Source organism: Rattus norvegicus, chromosome Y, assembly GCF_036323735.1.
Source record: "Rattus norvegicus strain BN/NHsdMcwi chromosome Y, GRCr8, whole genome shotgun sequence".
Lineage (NCBI taxonomy): Eukaryota > Metazoa > Chordata > Mammalia > Rodentia > Muridae > Rattus > Rattus norvegicus.
The window spans coordinates 1,246,515-1,264,962 of record NC_086040.1 but is presented as its reverse complement, the minus strand read 5'-3'; the positions used below and the strand labels follow the sequence as shown (position 1 = coordinate 1,264,962).

The following is an 18,448-nucleotide window of genomic DNA, read 5'->3' as shown; positions in this document are numbered from 1 at the left end:
TCTACCACTGAGCTAAATCCCCAACCAAAAAAGTTGTTTCTAATACTGATTTCTTAGCCTAAAGGAGATATAAATTGAACAAATCATTTTCATGGTATAAGCATTTTGTTTTCTTCTCTCATTGTGAAGCACTTGCTGAATGGGAATATTTACCACCTGTTGGACCCCGCCCACCAAAAGGATTTGTGGGACTCAAAAATGCTGGTGCTACTTGTTATATGAATTCTGTGATTCAACAGCTGTACATGATTCCTTCAATCAGGAACAGTATTCTTGCAATTGAAAACATATGGAATGATACAGATGATGATACATTCAAAGATGAAAGGCAGGACAGTGAAGTAAGTATTGATCAAGTTTTGTTTTATTTTTAAAAATTCTAAGACTGCTATTCTTATTCTTCCAGTGGAGAATAGTTTGTTGTACTTTTTTGATAGTGGCAGAATATCTGAGGTACCTGTGGCATATTATAGTGTACCCCATTATATAATACAGACTGAAAAATCCAATCATGCTATTTGAAATTTAATTTGAGTTTCTAGTAGACCAGGCTCAGTACTGATAAAGATGTTTAATATTGCTAGCTAAAGGGAAATGGTGCAGATAAAATAATAAAACTTCAAATAAAATCTCATTTTTGTTCTTAGTCATTTTATGTTTCATGTTGTCCCTACTACATATGTTTCCAACTTGAATTAAAACAGCTACATTATAAAATTAAATTCTGCTACAAAAATATTACTGTAATACTATAATTTCTCTCAGTAGCTGTAATGTTGGGTATTAATTTTCTCATGTCATGTATTTTAAAGCACAGTGAATATGGCATTGTTCCTTCAAAATAATACTGAATACTAGAAATTTTGTAATTTTTCCTATGACTCTTCTAAAGATATTATTTGTTTCCAATCCATTCTACTTAACCAAATTTTAGAATATCACCCTCAACCAATGTTCAGAATTATTTTTTATAATTACTGCTCGTATGTGTGTCAGGTTGGGTGCTATGCACACACATGCAAAATCCAGAGGATATTGTCAAATATCTTCCTCTTTCTCAGTTTGCCTTACTCCCTTAAGACAGGATTTCTCACTAAATATGGAGAGCCCATCAGTTTTGCTGGCTACCTTGCCAGAGAGTTGTATCTGCCTCCAAATACTGGGATTACAAGGCATACTCAATCCATGCTCTGCATTTTATGTAGATACTGCTTTCAGAAAGTGCTATTACCCACCATTCTGTCTCCCCATTTATTTAAAATATCTGTTTTATTACATCTGAATGAGTTCGTATTTCATCTAGAAATAAATATGTAATTATATTAATTGAAGTGTTTTACATATAGGAAATTCAAAATAATTAAGTCATTTATTCACTATGTGATATCTTTTCTATTTCACTATATTTGAAAAAACTTGTTTTGTTATTTTGTATTATTTTTGGTGTACACTAGAATAATATTGATCCCAGAGATGATGTATTTGGATATCCTCATCAATTTGAAGATAAACCAACATTAAATAAAGCAGAAGATCGAAAAGACTACAACATTGGTGTTTTAAAACACCTTCAGATAACCTTTGGACATTTGGCTGCTTCTCAACTACAGTACTATGTGCCAAGAGGATTTTGGCAACAATTCAGGTAAATTATGGGTGGATTTCATTTAAAATTTTATTTATCTAATAGTTACAATATCCTTAAAGTTTTAAACATGTGTACTAGGATATGTAGTTGTAATATATAATATTTAAATATAGTTGTAATATTTAAATAATAGTATTTTAATCAGTTTTTTCCTTACTGTAATTAAATAGTAAAATATAAACATTGCCATAATATAAAGAAACTATATCCTCTCAGAAAAAAATGGGTCTATTGTATGTTTTGGTTTTATATTTGTTTCTATTCTGTAACTCATATAAAATGAAATACTTAACTACAGTTGCTTGGAACTGATATTTATAAACTAAAGCAAATTATTTTATCAGTTCTTTCTGAACTTATAAGCTTTAGGGGTATGATTTTCTTTTTGTGCTGCTTTTTTGGTTTGGATTTTGTTTTGGTTTCTTTTATGAGACATGAATTTGTGTATATCTCAGGCTGATGTCAAATCCTGTTTAGCTGAAACTAGCCCTTAACTAATTCTCCACTCTTTGCTCTCCAAATACTGGTATTACAGATGTGATTCACCATGCTAGTTTTTTTTAAATATGATTATGATCCATCATCATACTTAGAAGTCTTTTTTTTTTTTTGGTTTTTTTCGGAGCTGGGGACCGAACCCAGGTCCTTGCGCTTCCTAGGTAAGCACTCTACCACTGAGCTAAATCCCCAGCCCCAGAAGTCTTTTTAATATCACTAAATATTCCATCACTCTCCCTGCCCCCTATCTCTTTATCTCTCTTCTCAAACACAAAATGTGAGTTTTAAAAAAGCATTCTTTTGGGTTCATTTGCTACATAACTTTGAGTCTCTTTAATATCAGGATTACATTTTTTCATAAATTGTTTTGTTGGGTTTGACATATTATGTTGTCTTTAATTTGAATATAATTTGGTTTGTTTGAAATATCTAATGTTAAAACCAATGAGTTTAACCTTGATATTTCCCTCACTCTTTATGTCCAAGTTACATTCTAATTCTAGCTTTTTCTTTTTTGGAAAGTGCCTCTAATACTTACGTATTTTAGTTTGGATTTCTATTGCTGTGATAAAACATCATAAACAACTTGAGCAGGAAAGTTTTACTTCAGGTTCTAACTCTTGGTTTTAAACCAGTGCTGAGGAAAGTCACGCCAGAGTTCAAATAAGGCAAGAACATGAATATAGAAATATGAACCAGATTCCAGAGAAAGAGGAGTACTTATCTTCTTGTTCCTCATGGTTTCCTCAGCACCCAGGACCATCAGGCCAGATGTGGTACCATCTTCATTGAGTCAGTCATCAATTAGAAAAATGCCTCATAAACTAATTTATTTTCCCAGTTGAGGTTCTCTCTCTCAAAGTCAAGCTGACGTAAAACTAACCAGCACAACAAGAAATTAGTTAATTTCATGCACATACCTCACTGTCAATTTAAAGGTCATTTAGAACAGGGGATCTTGTTCGACAAATGGGATCTCATAAAACTGCAAAGCTTCTGTAAGGCAAAGGACACTGTGGTTAGGACAAAACGGCAACCAACAGATTGGGAAAAGATCTTTACCAATCCTACAACAGATAGAGACCTTATATCCAAAATATACAAAGAAAAGAAGTTAGACCGCAGGGAGACAAATAACCCTATTAAAAATAGGGTTCAGAGCTAAAGAAAGAATTCGCAGCTGAGGAATGCCGAATGGCTGAGAAACACCTAAAGAAATATTCAACATCTTTAGTCATAAGGGAAATGCAAATCAAAACAACCCTGAGATTTCACCTCACACCAGTGAGAATGGCTAAGATCAAAAACTCAGGTGACAACAAATGCTGGGGAGGATGTGGAGAAAGAGGAACACTCCTCCATTGTTGGTGGGATTGCAGACTGGTAAAACCATTCTGGAAATCTGTCTGGAGGTTCCTCAGAAAATTGGACATTGAACTGCCTGAGGATCCAGCTATACCTCTCTTGGGCATATACCCAAAAGATGCCTCAACATATAAAAGAGACACGTGCTCCACTATGTTCATTGCAGCCTTATTTATAATAGCCAGAAGCTGGAAAGAACCCAGATGCCCTTCAACAGAGGAATGGATACAGAAAATGTGGTACATCTACACAATGGAATATTACTCAGCTATCAAAAACAACGAGTTTATGAAATTCGTAGGCAAATGGTTGGAACTGGAAAATACCATCCTGAGTGAGCTAGCCCAATCACAGAAAGACATACATGGTATGCACTCATTGATAAGTGGCTATTAGCCCAAATGCTTGAATTACCCTAGATCCCTAGAACAAACGAAACTCAAGACGGACGATCAAAATGTGAATGCTTCACTCCTTCTTTAAATGAGGAAAAAGAATACCCTTGGCAGGGAAGGGAGAGGCAAAGATTAAAACAGAGACTGAAGAAACACCCATTCAGAGCCTGCCCCACATGTGGCCCATACATATACAGCCACCCAATTAGACAAGATGGATGAAGCAAAGAAGTGCAGACCGACAGGAGCCGGATGTAGATCACTCCTGAGAGACACAGCCAGAATACAGCAAATACAGAGGCGAATGCCAGCAGCAAACCACTGAACTGAGAATAGGTCCCCCGTTGAAGGAATCAGAGAAAGAACTGGAAGAGCTTGAAGGGGCTCGAGACCCCAAAAGTACAACAATGTCAAGCAACCAGAGCTTCCAGGGACTAAGCCACTACCTAAAGACTATACATGGACTGACCCTGGACTCTGACCCCATAGGTAGCAATGAATATCCTAGTAAGAGCACCAGTGGAAGGGGAAGCTCTGGGTCCTGCTAAGACTGAACCCCCAGTGAACTAGTCTATGGGGGGGAGGGCGGCAATGGGGGGAGGGTTGGGAGGGGAACACCCATAAGGAAGGGGAGGGGGGAGGGGGGTGTTTTCCCGGAAACCGGGAAAGGGAATAACACTTGAAATGTATATAAGAAACACTCAAGTTAATAAAAAAGGGGATCTTGTAATTATGGCCACTTTCTGTCCTACTCAGAGCATGGTCTTTTGAATATATTACTTTATTTTCGCTCATAATCATTTATGTGTTTTAAGTCAACATTTCTATTCTTCCATATTATTCCCGGGTTTTTCTAAAAATGAGCCACCACTTACTGATATACATACAGTTACTAAATAATTACACACATACACACACACACACACACACACACACACACACACACACATTACATTACCAATTTAGGAGCAACGCCACACAATTTGGTCTTTTGAAAAAAATCTGTATTTCATTGTATTATAGTGTAAGATATTTTTATTTAAATATAATGTATTTATGTTTGGGGTCTCCCACTCATCTTTTTGTGATGATGATATTGGGAATGCCATTACTATTCTTCATACTCTTCTTATCTAGACATAAAATATGTTTCTAGTATCTTTCTGTCATAAATTTAAATAACAAAACATTCCAATAATAAAAAATCACCATTTAATCATTAAAAATTTACATGTAATATATTTCATAGTATTTTGTGCAGCCAGGAGGAGTGGTTCGCTCCATTAATTCAAGCACTAGGCTTCCCGAAAAATTTAAAACTCAAATTTGCATAAATTCAATTACTCAAAATAAATCTATAGAGTACATATAATAGTCTAGGATAAAATTTTTTGTTCTGTTCTAGAGTTTTTTTTTAATCTGAGACTTTGTAGTTTTGTATATCACTATATTTTCCAGAATAGTCTTGAACAAGCAAGTATCCTCTTGCCTAAGCCTTCAAATTATGCACATGCCATCATGCCTGTCTGTTGTCACTTTTGATTACTATTTTTTAGAAATATTAAGATGATAACCAGAAGATTCAGAAGACTTTTTAAAATTAAAATTCTGTGGCCCCACATATTAGCACATACATGTACTTCTATTTTTTTCTAGCACTGAAAAGGTACTGGCATGCAGTTCTCTATGATAGTTGAAATCTAATTTAAAACTTTCAAACAAATAAGGTACTTGAAGAGATACTTAACCTGCTTGCTGACATGACAGTAATGAACCAAACCTCTAAACTATAAGCCAGCCCCAGTTAAATATATGTTTTTCTTTTTGAGAGTTGCTGTCTTAGAACAGCAATAAAACCCTAAGATATACTGTTTCAGAAATCTGTGGAAAAACTATCAGAAGAAATTAAAGGAAGCCTGATGTCTTTCTCACTTTTGAAGTGCTGTTAAAAAAATACCATGAGCAAGACAACTTATAAAAGAAAGCAATTAATTTTGGATTCTAAGTTCCATAGCGTTAGAGTGCATGACTATCATGGAAAGGAAGAATAGCAGCAGGCAGGCATGATTCTAAAGCACTTAGAGCTTACATCGTGAGACAATCCCAAGAAAGAGCTATTTGGGAATGGTGTGCATTTTTGGAATCCTTAAAGCCTCCCTCTTCCAACAAGACAACATCTCCTAAATCATTTTCAATCTGACCATCTGGGTCAGACTGAAACACTGAAATATAAATAAAAGATACTTCCCATTCAAGTCACCACAGCTGAGTATGTGGTTCAGTTGATGATTGAGTCCTTATCTAGGATACAGAAATGTTCTGGTGTCTGAACCCGTAACCACATAATATCAGCTATGGATACACACACTAAGCAAGAGAAGCAAAAGGATCAGAAGTTCAACACTATCCTCAGCTATATAGTCAATTTGAGGTCAGTTTGTCATATCTCAATATTCTGTCATTATCATTTCTAAAAAAAAAAAAAATAAGAAAAACGGAAGGATGACAGACATAAAATAAAGGTGCATCTCCTGTTTCTGTAATGGGTAAAAGAAAATACTACCCACCCACCCACCAAAAAGCAATTTTAAATTTGGTGCCAGTGTCTGTTAAATTTTTCAGTGATTTTTTTTCCTCATAAATTGAAAAATACAATAGTTGTAATCAATGCTTAGTGCAAGAGAGCCACAAACCACCAAAATATTTTAGAAGAAAACAAAACTAATAATGATTTTTAAGACTTAAACTTTCTGCAGTTAAAATAATGTGGCATAGAGCTGGAGAGATGGCTCAGTGGTTAAGAGTACTGACTGCTTTTCCAGAGGTCCTGAGTTCAAATCTCAGCAACCACATGGTGGCTCACAACCATCTGTAATGAGATCTGATGCCTCTTCTGGTGTGTCAGAAGACATCATACTCTGAAATATATCAGGGAATCAAACGTTTTCTCAAAGATTGCAATTTACAGACTATATCTAATGTAAAATAGCCAGATTGTATTCAGAATTCTCCAACTACAAAGTAATTTTTTTATCAAAATCATATTTAGCCATGGCCAATATACATAAGTAGAAGGACCCAGAATTGTACTCATAGTTAATTTTCTATTGCTGTGATAAGACACCATGATTGGGGCAATTTGTAAAAATGAGGAATTTATTCAAAACTTAACGTGGTCAGAGGGTTAGAGTCTTTGACCATGGTGATAAGAGAGAATAGGACCAGGTATGGTATCTTGGGTAGTAACTGAGAGCTTTTATCTTTATAAATGGGAGACAGAGAGAGTATAAAATGTAATGGTTGTATGTTTTTTGCAACCTCAAAATTCATCCTCAGTGACACACCTTCTCCAACAAAGCCAAACTTCTTAATTCATTCAAGACAGTTCTACTAACTGGGGCCAAAGCATGGGAGACTTTTTCATATAAACTACCACAACTCCTAACCAATACTTTATTGTTGTAATATTTATTTTACCAGATATGTAAATATTAATATGTAAATGTTAAACATTGTTAATGACAATTACATGGCATTTCTGGAAAAGAAATTGTGATGGTTTGTATATGCTTGGCCAAGGAAGTGGCACTATTAGGAGGTATGACCTTGTTTGAGTAGGTGTGTCACTGTGGACATGGGCTAATGACCTTCACCCTAGCTGTCTAGAACTTAGTCTTCCACAACAGCCTTCAGATGAAGATAAAGAACTCCAGTGTCCTCCTGCACCATGCCTGCCTAGATGCTGCCGTGTTTCTGCCTTGATGATACTGGACCGGACCTCTGAACCTGTAAGCCAGCCCTGACCTTTACAAGACTTTCATTAGTCTTGGTGTCTGTTGACAGCACTAAAACCCTAATTAAAACAGAAATTATTCTTCTTTAACAGTTTAAAAAGAGAATCCTGGGTCAGGGTTACATAACAAGCAGATACTCCCATATTCAGTTCCTAAAACAACTTAAAATATATATGGCAATTCATTCTTTTAATTCCAGCATTCAGCAGCTGGATGGAGGAGAATCAAGTTTTTCAGGCCATCCTGGGATACATCTGATGTCAAGAAAACCCAAATCCACATTTATTATGCATTGGTTAATTATATGTTAACAATCAGTATTACTACATTGAAATACTTGCTATAAACCAGCTTTCTCTTAAATATTATTTGTAAAGAATATGTATAGATGAGTTGGGAAAATTGGTTTACTCAATGGAGGGCTCTCACTTTGCAAGATCATAAAGATTTTCTAACTACTTTTAGGCACAGCAAAATGAAAATACTATAGGTAATTTTAAAAGTAAAAATGTATGATAGTTTCTTCTTTTAACGTAATCTTAGTACTCCTTTTCTGGTCCTTAATCCATTTTATTTTTTACTGATAATCATTTTTTGATTAAAATTTTATTCTTTTCTCATACAGTTTATCCAAATTATAGTTTCCCCTCTCTCTACTCTTCCCAGTTCCTTGCATTTCTGCTCTCCTCTGGATCCAATCACTTTTGCCTGTCATTAGAAAAGAACAGGCTTCTATGAGATAACAGCAAAACATAGGGCTGGAGAGATGGCTCAGTGGTTAAGAGCACTGACTGCTCTTCTAGAGGTCCTGAGTTAAATCCCAGCAACCACATGGTGGCTCATAACCATCTGTAATGAGATGCTCTCTTCTGGTGTGTCTGAAGACAGCTACAATGTACTTACAAATAAATAAATCTTTAAAAAAAATAAAACATAACAAAAAAGTATAATAAAGTGAAACAAAAACTATTGTATGGAAGTTGAACACAGTAACAGAACAAAAGGAAAAGAGTTCCAAGAGCAGGCATTCAATTGCACACACAGTCCAGAGTCCCATAGAAGTAGATAATAATAATATGTATGCCAAGGCCCTTGTTCAGATGGCCAGCAGGAGAGTTGGGAGGAACAGGCCCAGCAGTGACCAGGCCCCAAAGCCCCACAGAGGAGGTAAGGAGGAGTGCAGGGTGATTGGGGAGAATCTCACAGCCTGACTGACTACCATTTGGGGTGATTTTTTTATACAGAACTCAATAGGCAAGGATATGCTCTCTGTTTTCTAGTGGATAAGAGATTTGTCTGTCTTGTTAGTATTCTCAAAGTACCACCATCTCTTTTGTTTCATTGATTTATTTTATTGATTTCAGGCCAGGTTTGATTATTTTCCCCCTCTACTCCTTTTGCATGTGAGTGCTTGTTTTTATTCTAGATCTTTCAGGTGTGCTGTTTATTTGCAAATATGAGATCTTTTCAGTTTATGTGTACACTTCTTGCTATGAACTATCTTAGTACCACTTTCATTATATCCCCTCATTTTGGCTATGCTGTGTATTCAATTTTGATTCAATACTAGAAAGTCTTTATTTCTTTATTTCTGTCTTGACCCATTTTTAATTCAATAAAGAGTTGTTCAGTTTCCATTAAGTTTATAAGGTTTTTTTGTTTTTGTTGTTGATGCCCACCATTAGTCCATGGTGGTCAGATTAGACACAAAAAGTTATTTTATTTTTTTTACATCTACTGAGACTTGTGTCTGAATATGTGCTCAATTTTGGGGGAAGTTTTTATGGGAAGCTGAAGAGGTATATTCTTTTGAGTTTGGACAAAATGTTCCAACACTATATATTAGATCATATATTTGGCTTACAATGTCAACTCCAGAATTTCTCTGTTTAGTTTTTGTCTGTGTGACATGTCTACTGGTGAGAGTAGGGTATTGGCAGTTGGAGGGGAATGGTGTTGATATGTGATTTTAACAGTAATAGTGTTTCTTTTACAACTGTGGGTGTCTTTGTATTTGGGGCATAGATACCAAGGATTGAAATGTCCTCTTAATGGATTTTTATTTTGGTGAATGTGTAGTATTCTTCCTTATCTCTTATTAGTTTTGGTTTGAGGTCTTATTTTATCAGATATTACAGTGGCTATACCAGCTTCCTTTTAGGTTCAGTTGCACCTGGAAGTGTTATTTATCCCTTTTGTTGAGGCGTGTTTCTTGGGTACAACAGAAGGATCAAAGCATGTTTGATATCTGCAATACCATTTTGATATTAAATTAGTGTCCACTTGTAAATTACTACTCCTGTGTACAGTATATATATTCTTTCTTTTATCACTATAGATTATATAACACTCAATGCTAACACTGCCCAGGTGGGAAACCCAAAGTAGTAATGAAGGAGTTAAAATGGCATTAAAATGAAGGGATTAAAATGATGCCTCACAACATTCTGCTATAACCACAGATAAATGCATATTTATTTATTTATTTATTTATTTATTTATCACTGACCACTGTGTTAATATTGGGATATGTCAGTGCCCAATGGGTTGTCTTCAATTTAACTTTCTCTCCTATGGCTCAGGAATATAAGATGAAGTAAAGGCATATTATATCACTATAATTCCATTTAGAGTTATTTCTTTCAGCTTACATTGTTGTTATTTTTTTACAGAGATAAAATATATCTGGCACTTTCTTGTATTAATATTCCTGCTTATTTCTTAGGCTTTGGGGTGAGCCTGTTAATCTCCGTGAGCAACATGATGCATTAGAGTTTTTTAATTCTTTGGTGGATAGTTTAGATGAAGCTTTTAAAGCTTTAGGACATCCAACTCTGCTAAGTAAAGTTCTTGGAGGATCCTTTGCTGATCAAAAGATTTGCCAAGGCTGCCCACATAGGTAAGTCCCAATAATACTGTTTTTTGTTGTATTGCTCTACACTCACCCAAGAATCCAATTTTTTAAACTGGATATTTTCTTTACTTACATTTCAAATGATATCCCATTTCCCGATTTCCCTTCTGGAGTCCCTTTATACTTCCCCCCTCTTCCTTCCTCAATGAGTATGTTCTCCCACCCACCTACCCACCCCTTCCATCTTTCTCATTGTTTTCCTCTACACTGGGGCATTGACCCTCCAGAGGGCCAAAGGCCTCTCCTCTATTTGATGCTCAAATAAGGACATCCTTTGATACATAAGCAACTGGAACCATGGGTCCCTCTATGTGTACTCTTTTGTTGGTGGTTTAGTTTCCAGAAGCTCTGAGGAGTGTGGTTTGTTGAAGTGTTGTTCTTCCTATAGGGTATAAACCCCTTCAGCTCTTTTAATCTAACTCCTCCTTTAGGGACCCCATTCTCAGTTCAATGTTGACAGAGAACACCTGCCTCTGTATCTGCCAGGCTCTGGCAGAGCCTCTCAGGAGACAACTATACCAGGCTCCTGTCAGCATGCACTTCTTGGCATCAGCAATATTGTCTGAGTTTGGTGACAGCATATGGGATGGATCCCCGGGTAGGGCTCACTCTGAATGACATTTCCCTCAGTTGCTCCTCCATAATTTGTCTCTATTTCCTGCTCTGAATATTTGCATTTTTTCTTCTATGAGGTTTAGTGTATCTGCTGTTGTTTTGAGGGATTTCATCCATTTAGAAATGAGTTTTGTGCCGGATGATAAGTATAGAACTATTTTTATTCTTCTGCATACAGACATCCTATTTGAACATCATCATTTGTTAATTATGCTGTCTTTATGTTCTAGAGTGTTAGTTCTGACTTCTTTTTTATAAGCCATGTGGATTTATGTCTAGGTTTTCAATGCCACTAGTCACTATGTATGCTTTAATATCCATGTAGGTTTTATTTTTTTATATCTATAACTTTGGAGTATAATTTGCAACCAGGAATAATTAATAATTCAGTTCTCTTTTAGTCGGTATTGGCTTAGCTATTTGTGTATGCGTGTGTGTGTGTGTGTGTGTGTGTGTGTGTGTGTGTGTGTGTGTGTGTGAGAGAGAGAGAGAGAGAGAGAGAGAGAGAGAGAGAGAGTGTATGTGTTTTCCTATAAAAAGCTAAGGATTTTAATTCAGAATCTGTAAAGAAATCTGGCCTGAGGACCAGGATGTAGCTTTCAGCTACTATGACAATGCCATGAGTGCCAATGCCATGCATGCCATTTTCTCTGACATAATCATAGACTAAGCTTCTGAAGCAAGCACCAATTAAATGCTCTCTTTTATAATAGATGCCTTGATTTTGGTGTTTCCTCACAGCAACAGAAGAGTGACCAAGACAAAAAGATAATATTTAAAAACTTAACATAAGTCTTTGTCTTCTAATATATTTAGGTATGAATGTGAAGAATCTTTTACAACTTTAAACGTAGACATTAGAAATCACCAAAATCTTCTTGATTCCTTGGAACAGTATATTAAAGGAGATTTATTAGAGGGTGCAAATGCATATCACTGTGAAAAATGTGATAAAAAGGTATGTATCATGGTTTTCAAAGTTATTATGTATGTAATAGAGACTGGCAAACTTTGGAGTTGCCTGTAATTATGCTTAATACCAGCCTCTATTTGGATGTTTGGAGACTAACTGGTAATATTCATTAATAAAAATTATTAAATAATAAAATTAAGAAAACAGTAATATTCATTACTTTTCTGTTGCTGTGATATAGCCTCATGGCCAAGGCAACTTACCTTTAATATTACTTGGTGTATATGGTTTATTTGGGCTTATAGATGGATAGTAGCCCGTCACTGTCATGGGGAAGTATAAGGCCTGCAGGTTGGAGCAGCAAGGTATAAATTCAGATCTTAAATTGCAAGCACAAACAAAAAGAGCAAACCAGCAATAGTAGGCAAGGTTGTTTTTTTTAACTCTCAAAGCCTGTATCCCTACTGATATACTTCTTGCCTAAGACCACACCTCCTAAACCTTAACAGTAGCACTAACAGTTACAAACATTTCTCATTCAGACCTTCAAAGTTGGTTATTGGTTAGCTAATTTGGGGATAAACTTTATTACTTGGGCTGTTCTAAAACTATATTGCTCATGGTGACTTTTGACTCAGACTCTCTGCTTCTAGGAAGTGGGACTGCAGGTGTGCATAACTGCTTAGTACCGCTCTGTTTTTTAATTTTTTTTAATAGTAGCAGAAAAGAAGTCAGCATTCTACCTTACTTAAAGTACGTGTCAGTAAAATAATAGAGCCAGCTGTAGTATACCCTGCCTTTAATCACAGCATAAACAGAGCCTGAATTCATGGCTAACTTGATCTACATAGAATATTATGACCACCTACACCTACAGTGTCAAAAAAGAACAGTAAAAATGGCGTATTGATAATTGTTGCTATACATGTAAATAGTGAAACTCAGATTTCTAGAACCCACATAAAAACCATGTGAACATAATGGCCTGCCATTATGAGTAGGAGGCAGAAACAGAAGTTTTGATCAAACTGCTAGCCTAAGTAGAAAAATGGTGAGTTCTGAGTTCAGTAAGAAGATTAATATTACACAAGGTAAAGAATGAAGGAAAAAAAACCCCACTCTCACACCAACCTTGAGCTTTTGTGTAAATGCACTTACACAGTCACACCCCCTCACAGAGAAGCACAAATATATACACACACTAATACATAATATAGTAATAGTTGATAGAGACACATGCATTAATCCCAGAACTAGGGTGTCCAAAGCAAGAGAGTCTATAAAAGGATAGCCTTGACTTCATCAGAGAGTTCCTTACCAGCTAGTCTACATAATTAGATACTTACACTAATAATAATTACTAATCAAAACATTTATTCATGCTCCAGATTTTACTCATCAAATTGGAATTTGTAAAATGTGTTTGATTCTACCAGATTACTTCCTAACAGTTATGAGTCTTAGATTCAGTTACCTTTAGGCATTTGGATTGTAGAATAGAATATTAGACTAATAATAATAATAATAATAATAATAATAAACTATCTTTAAAGATAATTACGCAGGTAGAGCGCTTACCTAGGAAACGCAAGGTCCTGGGTTCGGTCCCCAGCTCCGAAAAAAAAAAAAAGAACCAAAAAAAAAGATAATTACGCAGGAAATAAATGGGTCAATTTCCTTGAACCATTTAACTTCTGCTCTGCAAGTTTTCTGCATTGTACTTGATTAGTTACTTGACAGTGACTTGGGTAATAAAAATGACCTTAAACTCCTGATTCACATTAAAGAGGTGATTAGATAACAGTGACAATATGGAATCATTCCAGAAATAATATATTTTACTAATTTTTACATTGTGTAAGAAAAGAATAAATATTTGAAGGTTTGTAAATATTGTTTAAAATTCACTCATTTTTCAATGACCTTGATTGCATTCATTGTCATTTTTAAATAAATTTAAGATTTCTAGGGTTTTTATGTATTTGTTATATTGTCTGTTTCAGGTTGATACAGTAAAGCGCCTACTGATTAAAAAACTACCTTCTGTTCTTGCTATCCAACTGAAACGTTTTGACTATGATTGGGAAAGAGAATGTGCAATCAAATTCAATGATTACTTTGAATTTCCAAGAGAATTAGATATGGAACCTTATACAGTGGCAGGTGCCACAAAGCTGGAAGGTGACGGTGTACATCCACAGACTCAATTGATTAAGCAAAATGAGCAGTCTGAAAATGTGGTACCAGGAAGCACAAAATACAGACTTGTTGGTGTGCTTGTACACAGTGGCCAAGCAAATGGTGGACATTATTATTCTTATATCATTCAAAGGAATGGTAAAGACAATAATAGAGGTCGCTGGTTCAAATTTGATGATGGAGACGTAACAGAATGTAAAATGGATGATGATGAAGAAATGAAAAATCAGTGCTTTGGTGGGGAGTATATGGGAGAAGTTTTTGATCATATGATGAAGCGTATGTCATACAGGCGTCAGAAAAGATGGTGGAATGCTTATATTCTTTTTTATGAACGGATGGATATAACTGATGAAGATAATGAGATGATAACATATTTGTCAGAGCTAACAATTACCAGACCTCATCAGATTATGTCACCAGCTATTGAGAGAAGTGTATGGAAACAGAATGTGCAATTCCTGCATAATCAAATGCAATTTAGCTTAGAATATTTTCAGTTTATTAAAAAACTGCTTACATGTAATGCTGTATACTTAAACCCTGCTCCAGGTAAGTTTATCTGAAAGCAGTTCTTCTTGATTGATTTGAAAGTTTCTTACCAGATATTACTACTATGCTTAAAGTTTTTCTTCTCCAATTTTCTTTTCTCCAATCCCAGCCCATAAACATATTCACTTTAATCCATTTGGACTTGTGAGCATCTCAGTTACATCAATTTTAAAACAAAACTTGTAGAAAATACATATCATTAAATGGTAGCTTTAATATTGAAAAAAGTAAGAGCTTTCCTTCATTTTTAGTTTAGTTTTGAACTTGGTTTGTTGTGTTGGGATAAGGATAGTCATCGTTCAGGTATTTTTTAATCTACAAGTTGAAAATATCTATATTTCTATATCTATAATGTCTGATTCTATGCACCTTTTATACTTAAAGGACAAGATCACTTACCACCAGAAGCAGAAGATATAACAATGATCAGCATTCAGCTTGCTGCTAGATTCCTCTTTACAACTGGATTTCATACTAAGAAAATTGTCCGCGGACCTGCCAATGACTGGTATCCCTTTGAATTTCACTTTGGTGATTGTGTGTACTGAGTTAATTGGGATGTTTATTATATTGTGGTTTCGGTTTTTAGGTAGGTTTTGTTGTGGTGGTTGTGGTGGGTGGTTGGTTTCGTTTGGTTTCTTTTTGTTTTGATTTGATTGGGTTTTTGTTTGTTTTGGTTTTTTGAAACAGGGTATCTCTGTATCTCTGGTTATCCTGGATTAAGATGGTTTGTTTGTTATGTATGTGGGAGTGGGTGGTTGTGGTGGTAGCAGCAGCAGTTGTAGTAGTAGTATTGGATATATTTATTTACATTTCAAATGTTATCCCCTTACCTGGTTTCCCATCCATAAAATGCCTATCCCATACCCCCTACCCCTGTGAGTGTCTTTCTTCACCCAACCACCCACTCCTCCTCTCCTCCCCAACGTGACATTCCCATACACCTAGAAGATCCAGCCTTGCCAAGATCAAGGGGTTCTCCTCTCATTAGTGTACAAGTCCATCCTCTGCTACATATGCAACTGGAGCTATGGGTCTGACCTTCAGAGTGTGGTTTAGTCCCTGGGAACTCTGGTTGATTATTATTGTTCTTATGGGATTGCAACCCCCTTCAGCTCCTTCAATTCTTTCTCCAACTCCTCCATTAGGGACCCTGTTCTCAGTTTAATGTGGAAAGGAATGTAGGATCCCAGGTGGGGCAGTCTCAAGATGGCCTTTCCTTCATGCTCTGTTCCAAACATTGTCTTCATATTTCCTCCGGAGTATTTTTGTTCCCCCTTCTAAAAAGAACTGAATCATCCAGACTTCGGTCGTGCTTTTTTGAGTTTAATGCAATCTGGGGATTATATCTTGGCTAATCAGAGGTTTAGAGCTAATATCCACTTATCAGTAAGTACACATCAGGTGTGTTATTTTGTGATTTGGTTACCTCAGTTAGAATGATAATTTGCTTTTCATTTTTTTGCATATATTACTGGATATTTTTATTTACATTTCAAAGGTTACTCCCTTTCTGGGTTTTCCAGCTATAAGCCTCTTATTCCATCCTCCAACCCCTTTTTTTCTATGAGGGTATTTCCCTTCTCCAACCACCACCCCTTCCAGCCCAGACATTCTCTTACACTGGAGGGGTCAAGCCTTGGCTTCTCCTTCATTAGTGCAAAACAAGACCATCCTCTGCTACATATGCAGCTGGAGCCATGGGTCAGTCTATGTATACTCTTTGGGTAATAGTTTAGTCCCTGGGAGCTCTGGTTGGTTGGCATTGTTGTTCTTGTGGGGCTGCAAACCACTTCAGCTCCTTCAATCCTTTCTCTAACGCCCAACAGGGAGCCCATTCTCAGTTCAATGGTTTGCTGCTAGCATTCACCTCTGTCATGTCATGCTCAACCTGAACCTTTCAGGTGACAGTTACATCCAGCTCCAGTCAGCATGCACTTCTTAGCTTCATCAATAATGTCTAGATTTGGTGGCTGTATATATATATGGGCTGGATCCCTAGGTGGAGCAGGCTCTGAATGTTCCTTCACTCTCTGGTCGAAACTTTATCTCCATATTTCCTCCTATGAATAGTCTTATTCCCCCTTTGAAGAAGGACTGAAGCATCTGCATTTTGGTCGTTTCTGCATTTCTTGAGTTTCATTTGTTCTCTGGATTGTTTCTTGGGTATATTTACTATATTAATCCTGCCATTCCATGAGCATGGAAGCTCTTTCCATCTTCTGAGATCTTCTTCAATTTCTTTCTTCAGAGACTTGAAGTTCTTACCATACAGATCTTTCACTTGCTTGGTTAAAGTCACACCGAGGTACTTTATATTATTTGGGACTATTATGAAGGGTGTCATTTCCCTAATTTCTTTCTCGGCTTGTTTCTCTTGTGTAGAAGAAGGCTACTGATTTATATGAGTTAATTTTATACCCAACCACTTTGCTGAAGTTGTTTATCACGTATAGTAATTCTCTGGTGGAACTTTTGGGGTCACTTAAGTACACTATCATATCATCTGCAAATAATGATATTTTGACTTCTTCCTTTCCAATTTATATCCCTTTGACTTTTTTTTACATCTTTATTAGCTTGGGTATTTCTGTTTCGATTGTTATTCCCTTTCTCAGTTTCTGAGCCAGCATCCCCCTAACCTCTCTCCGTCCCCTTTTCTATGGGTGTTCTCCTCCCCATCCTCCCCCCCATTATTACCCTCCCCCCAACAATCACATTCACTGGGGATTCAGTCTTGGCAGGACCAAGGGCTTCCCCTTCCACTGGTGCTCTTACTAGGCTATTCATTGCCACCTATGAGGTTGGAGCCCATGGTCGGTCCATGTATAGTCTTTGGGTAGTGGCTTAGTCCCTGGAAGCTCTGGTTGCTTGGCATTGCTGTTCATATGGGGTCTCGAGCCCCTTCAAGCTCTTTCGGTCCTTTCTAAGATTCCTTCAATGGGGGTCCCATTCTCAGTTCAGTGGTTTGCTGCTGGCATTCACCTATGTATTTGCTGTATTCTGGCTGTGTCTCTCAGGAGAGATCTACATCCGGTTCCTGTCAGCCTGCACTTCTTTCCTTCATCCATCTTATCTAGTTTGGTGGCTATATATGTATGGGCCACATGTGGGGCAGGCTCTGAATGGGTGTTTCTTCTGCCTCTGTTCTAAACTTTGCTTCCCTATTCCCTCCCAAGGGTATTCTTGTTCCCCTTTTAAAGAAGAAGTGAAGCATTCACATTTTGGTCATCCTTCTTGAGTTTCATGTGTTCTGTACATCTAAAGTAATTTGAGTATTTGGGCTAATAGCCACTTATCAATAAGTGCGTACCATGTGTGTTTTTCTGTGATTGGGTTACCTCACTCAGGATGATATTTTCCAGTTCCATACATTTGTCTATGAATTTCATAAACTCGTTGTTTTTGATAGCTGAGTAATATTCCATTGTGTAGATGTACCACATTTTCTGTATCCATTCCTCTGTTGAAGGGCATCTGGGTTCTTTCCAGCTTCTGACTACTATAAATAAGACTGCTATGAACATAGTGGAGCATGTGTCTTTGTTATATGTT

At 36.4% G+C, this 18,448-nt stretch overlaps 1 protein-coding gene across 4 annotated transcripts in view; it reads left to right on the top strand.

Moving 5' to 3' along the window:
- The window catches only part of Usp9y (ubiquitin specific peptidase 9, Y-linked), a 144,819-nt gene that overhangs the window by 110,935 nt on the left and 15,436 nt on the right, over positions 1 to 18,448 (top strand). For all 4 annotated transcript variants that reach the window (NM_001329902.1, XM_039100658.2, XM_063280594.1 and 1 more), the window contains 6 exon segments: positions 130 to 341; positions 1,455 to 1,645; positions 10,426 to 10,599; positions 12,046 to 12,187; positions 14,146 to 14,893; positions 15,278 to 15,401. In NM_001329902.1, coding sequence (NP_001316831.1) covers positions 130 to 341; positions 1,455 to 1,645; positions 10,426 to 10,599; positions 12,046 to 12,187; positions 14,146 to 14,893; positions 15,278 to 15,401 — 1,591 coding nt within the window.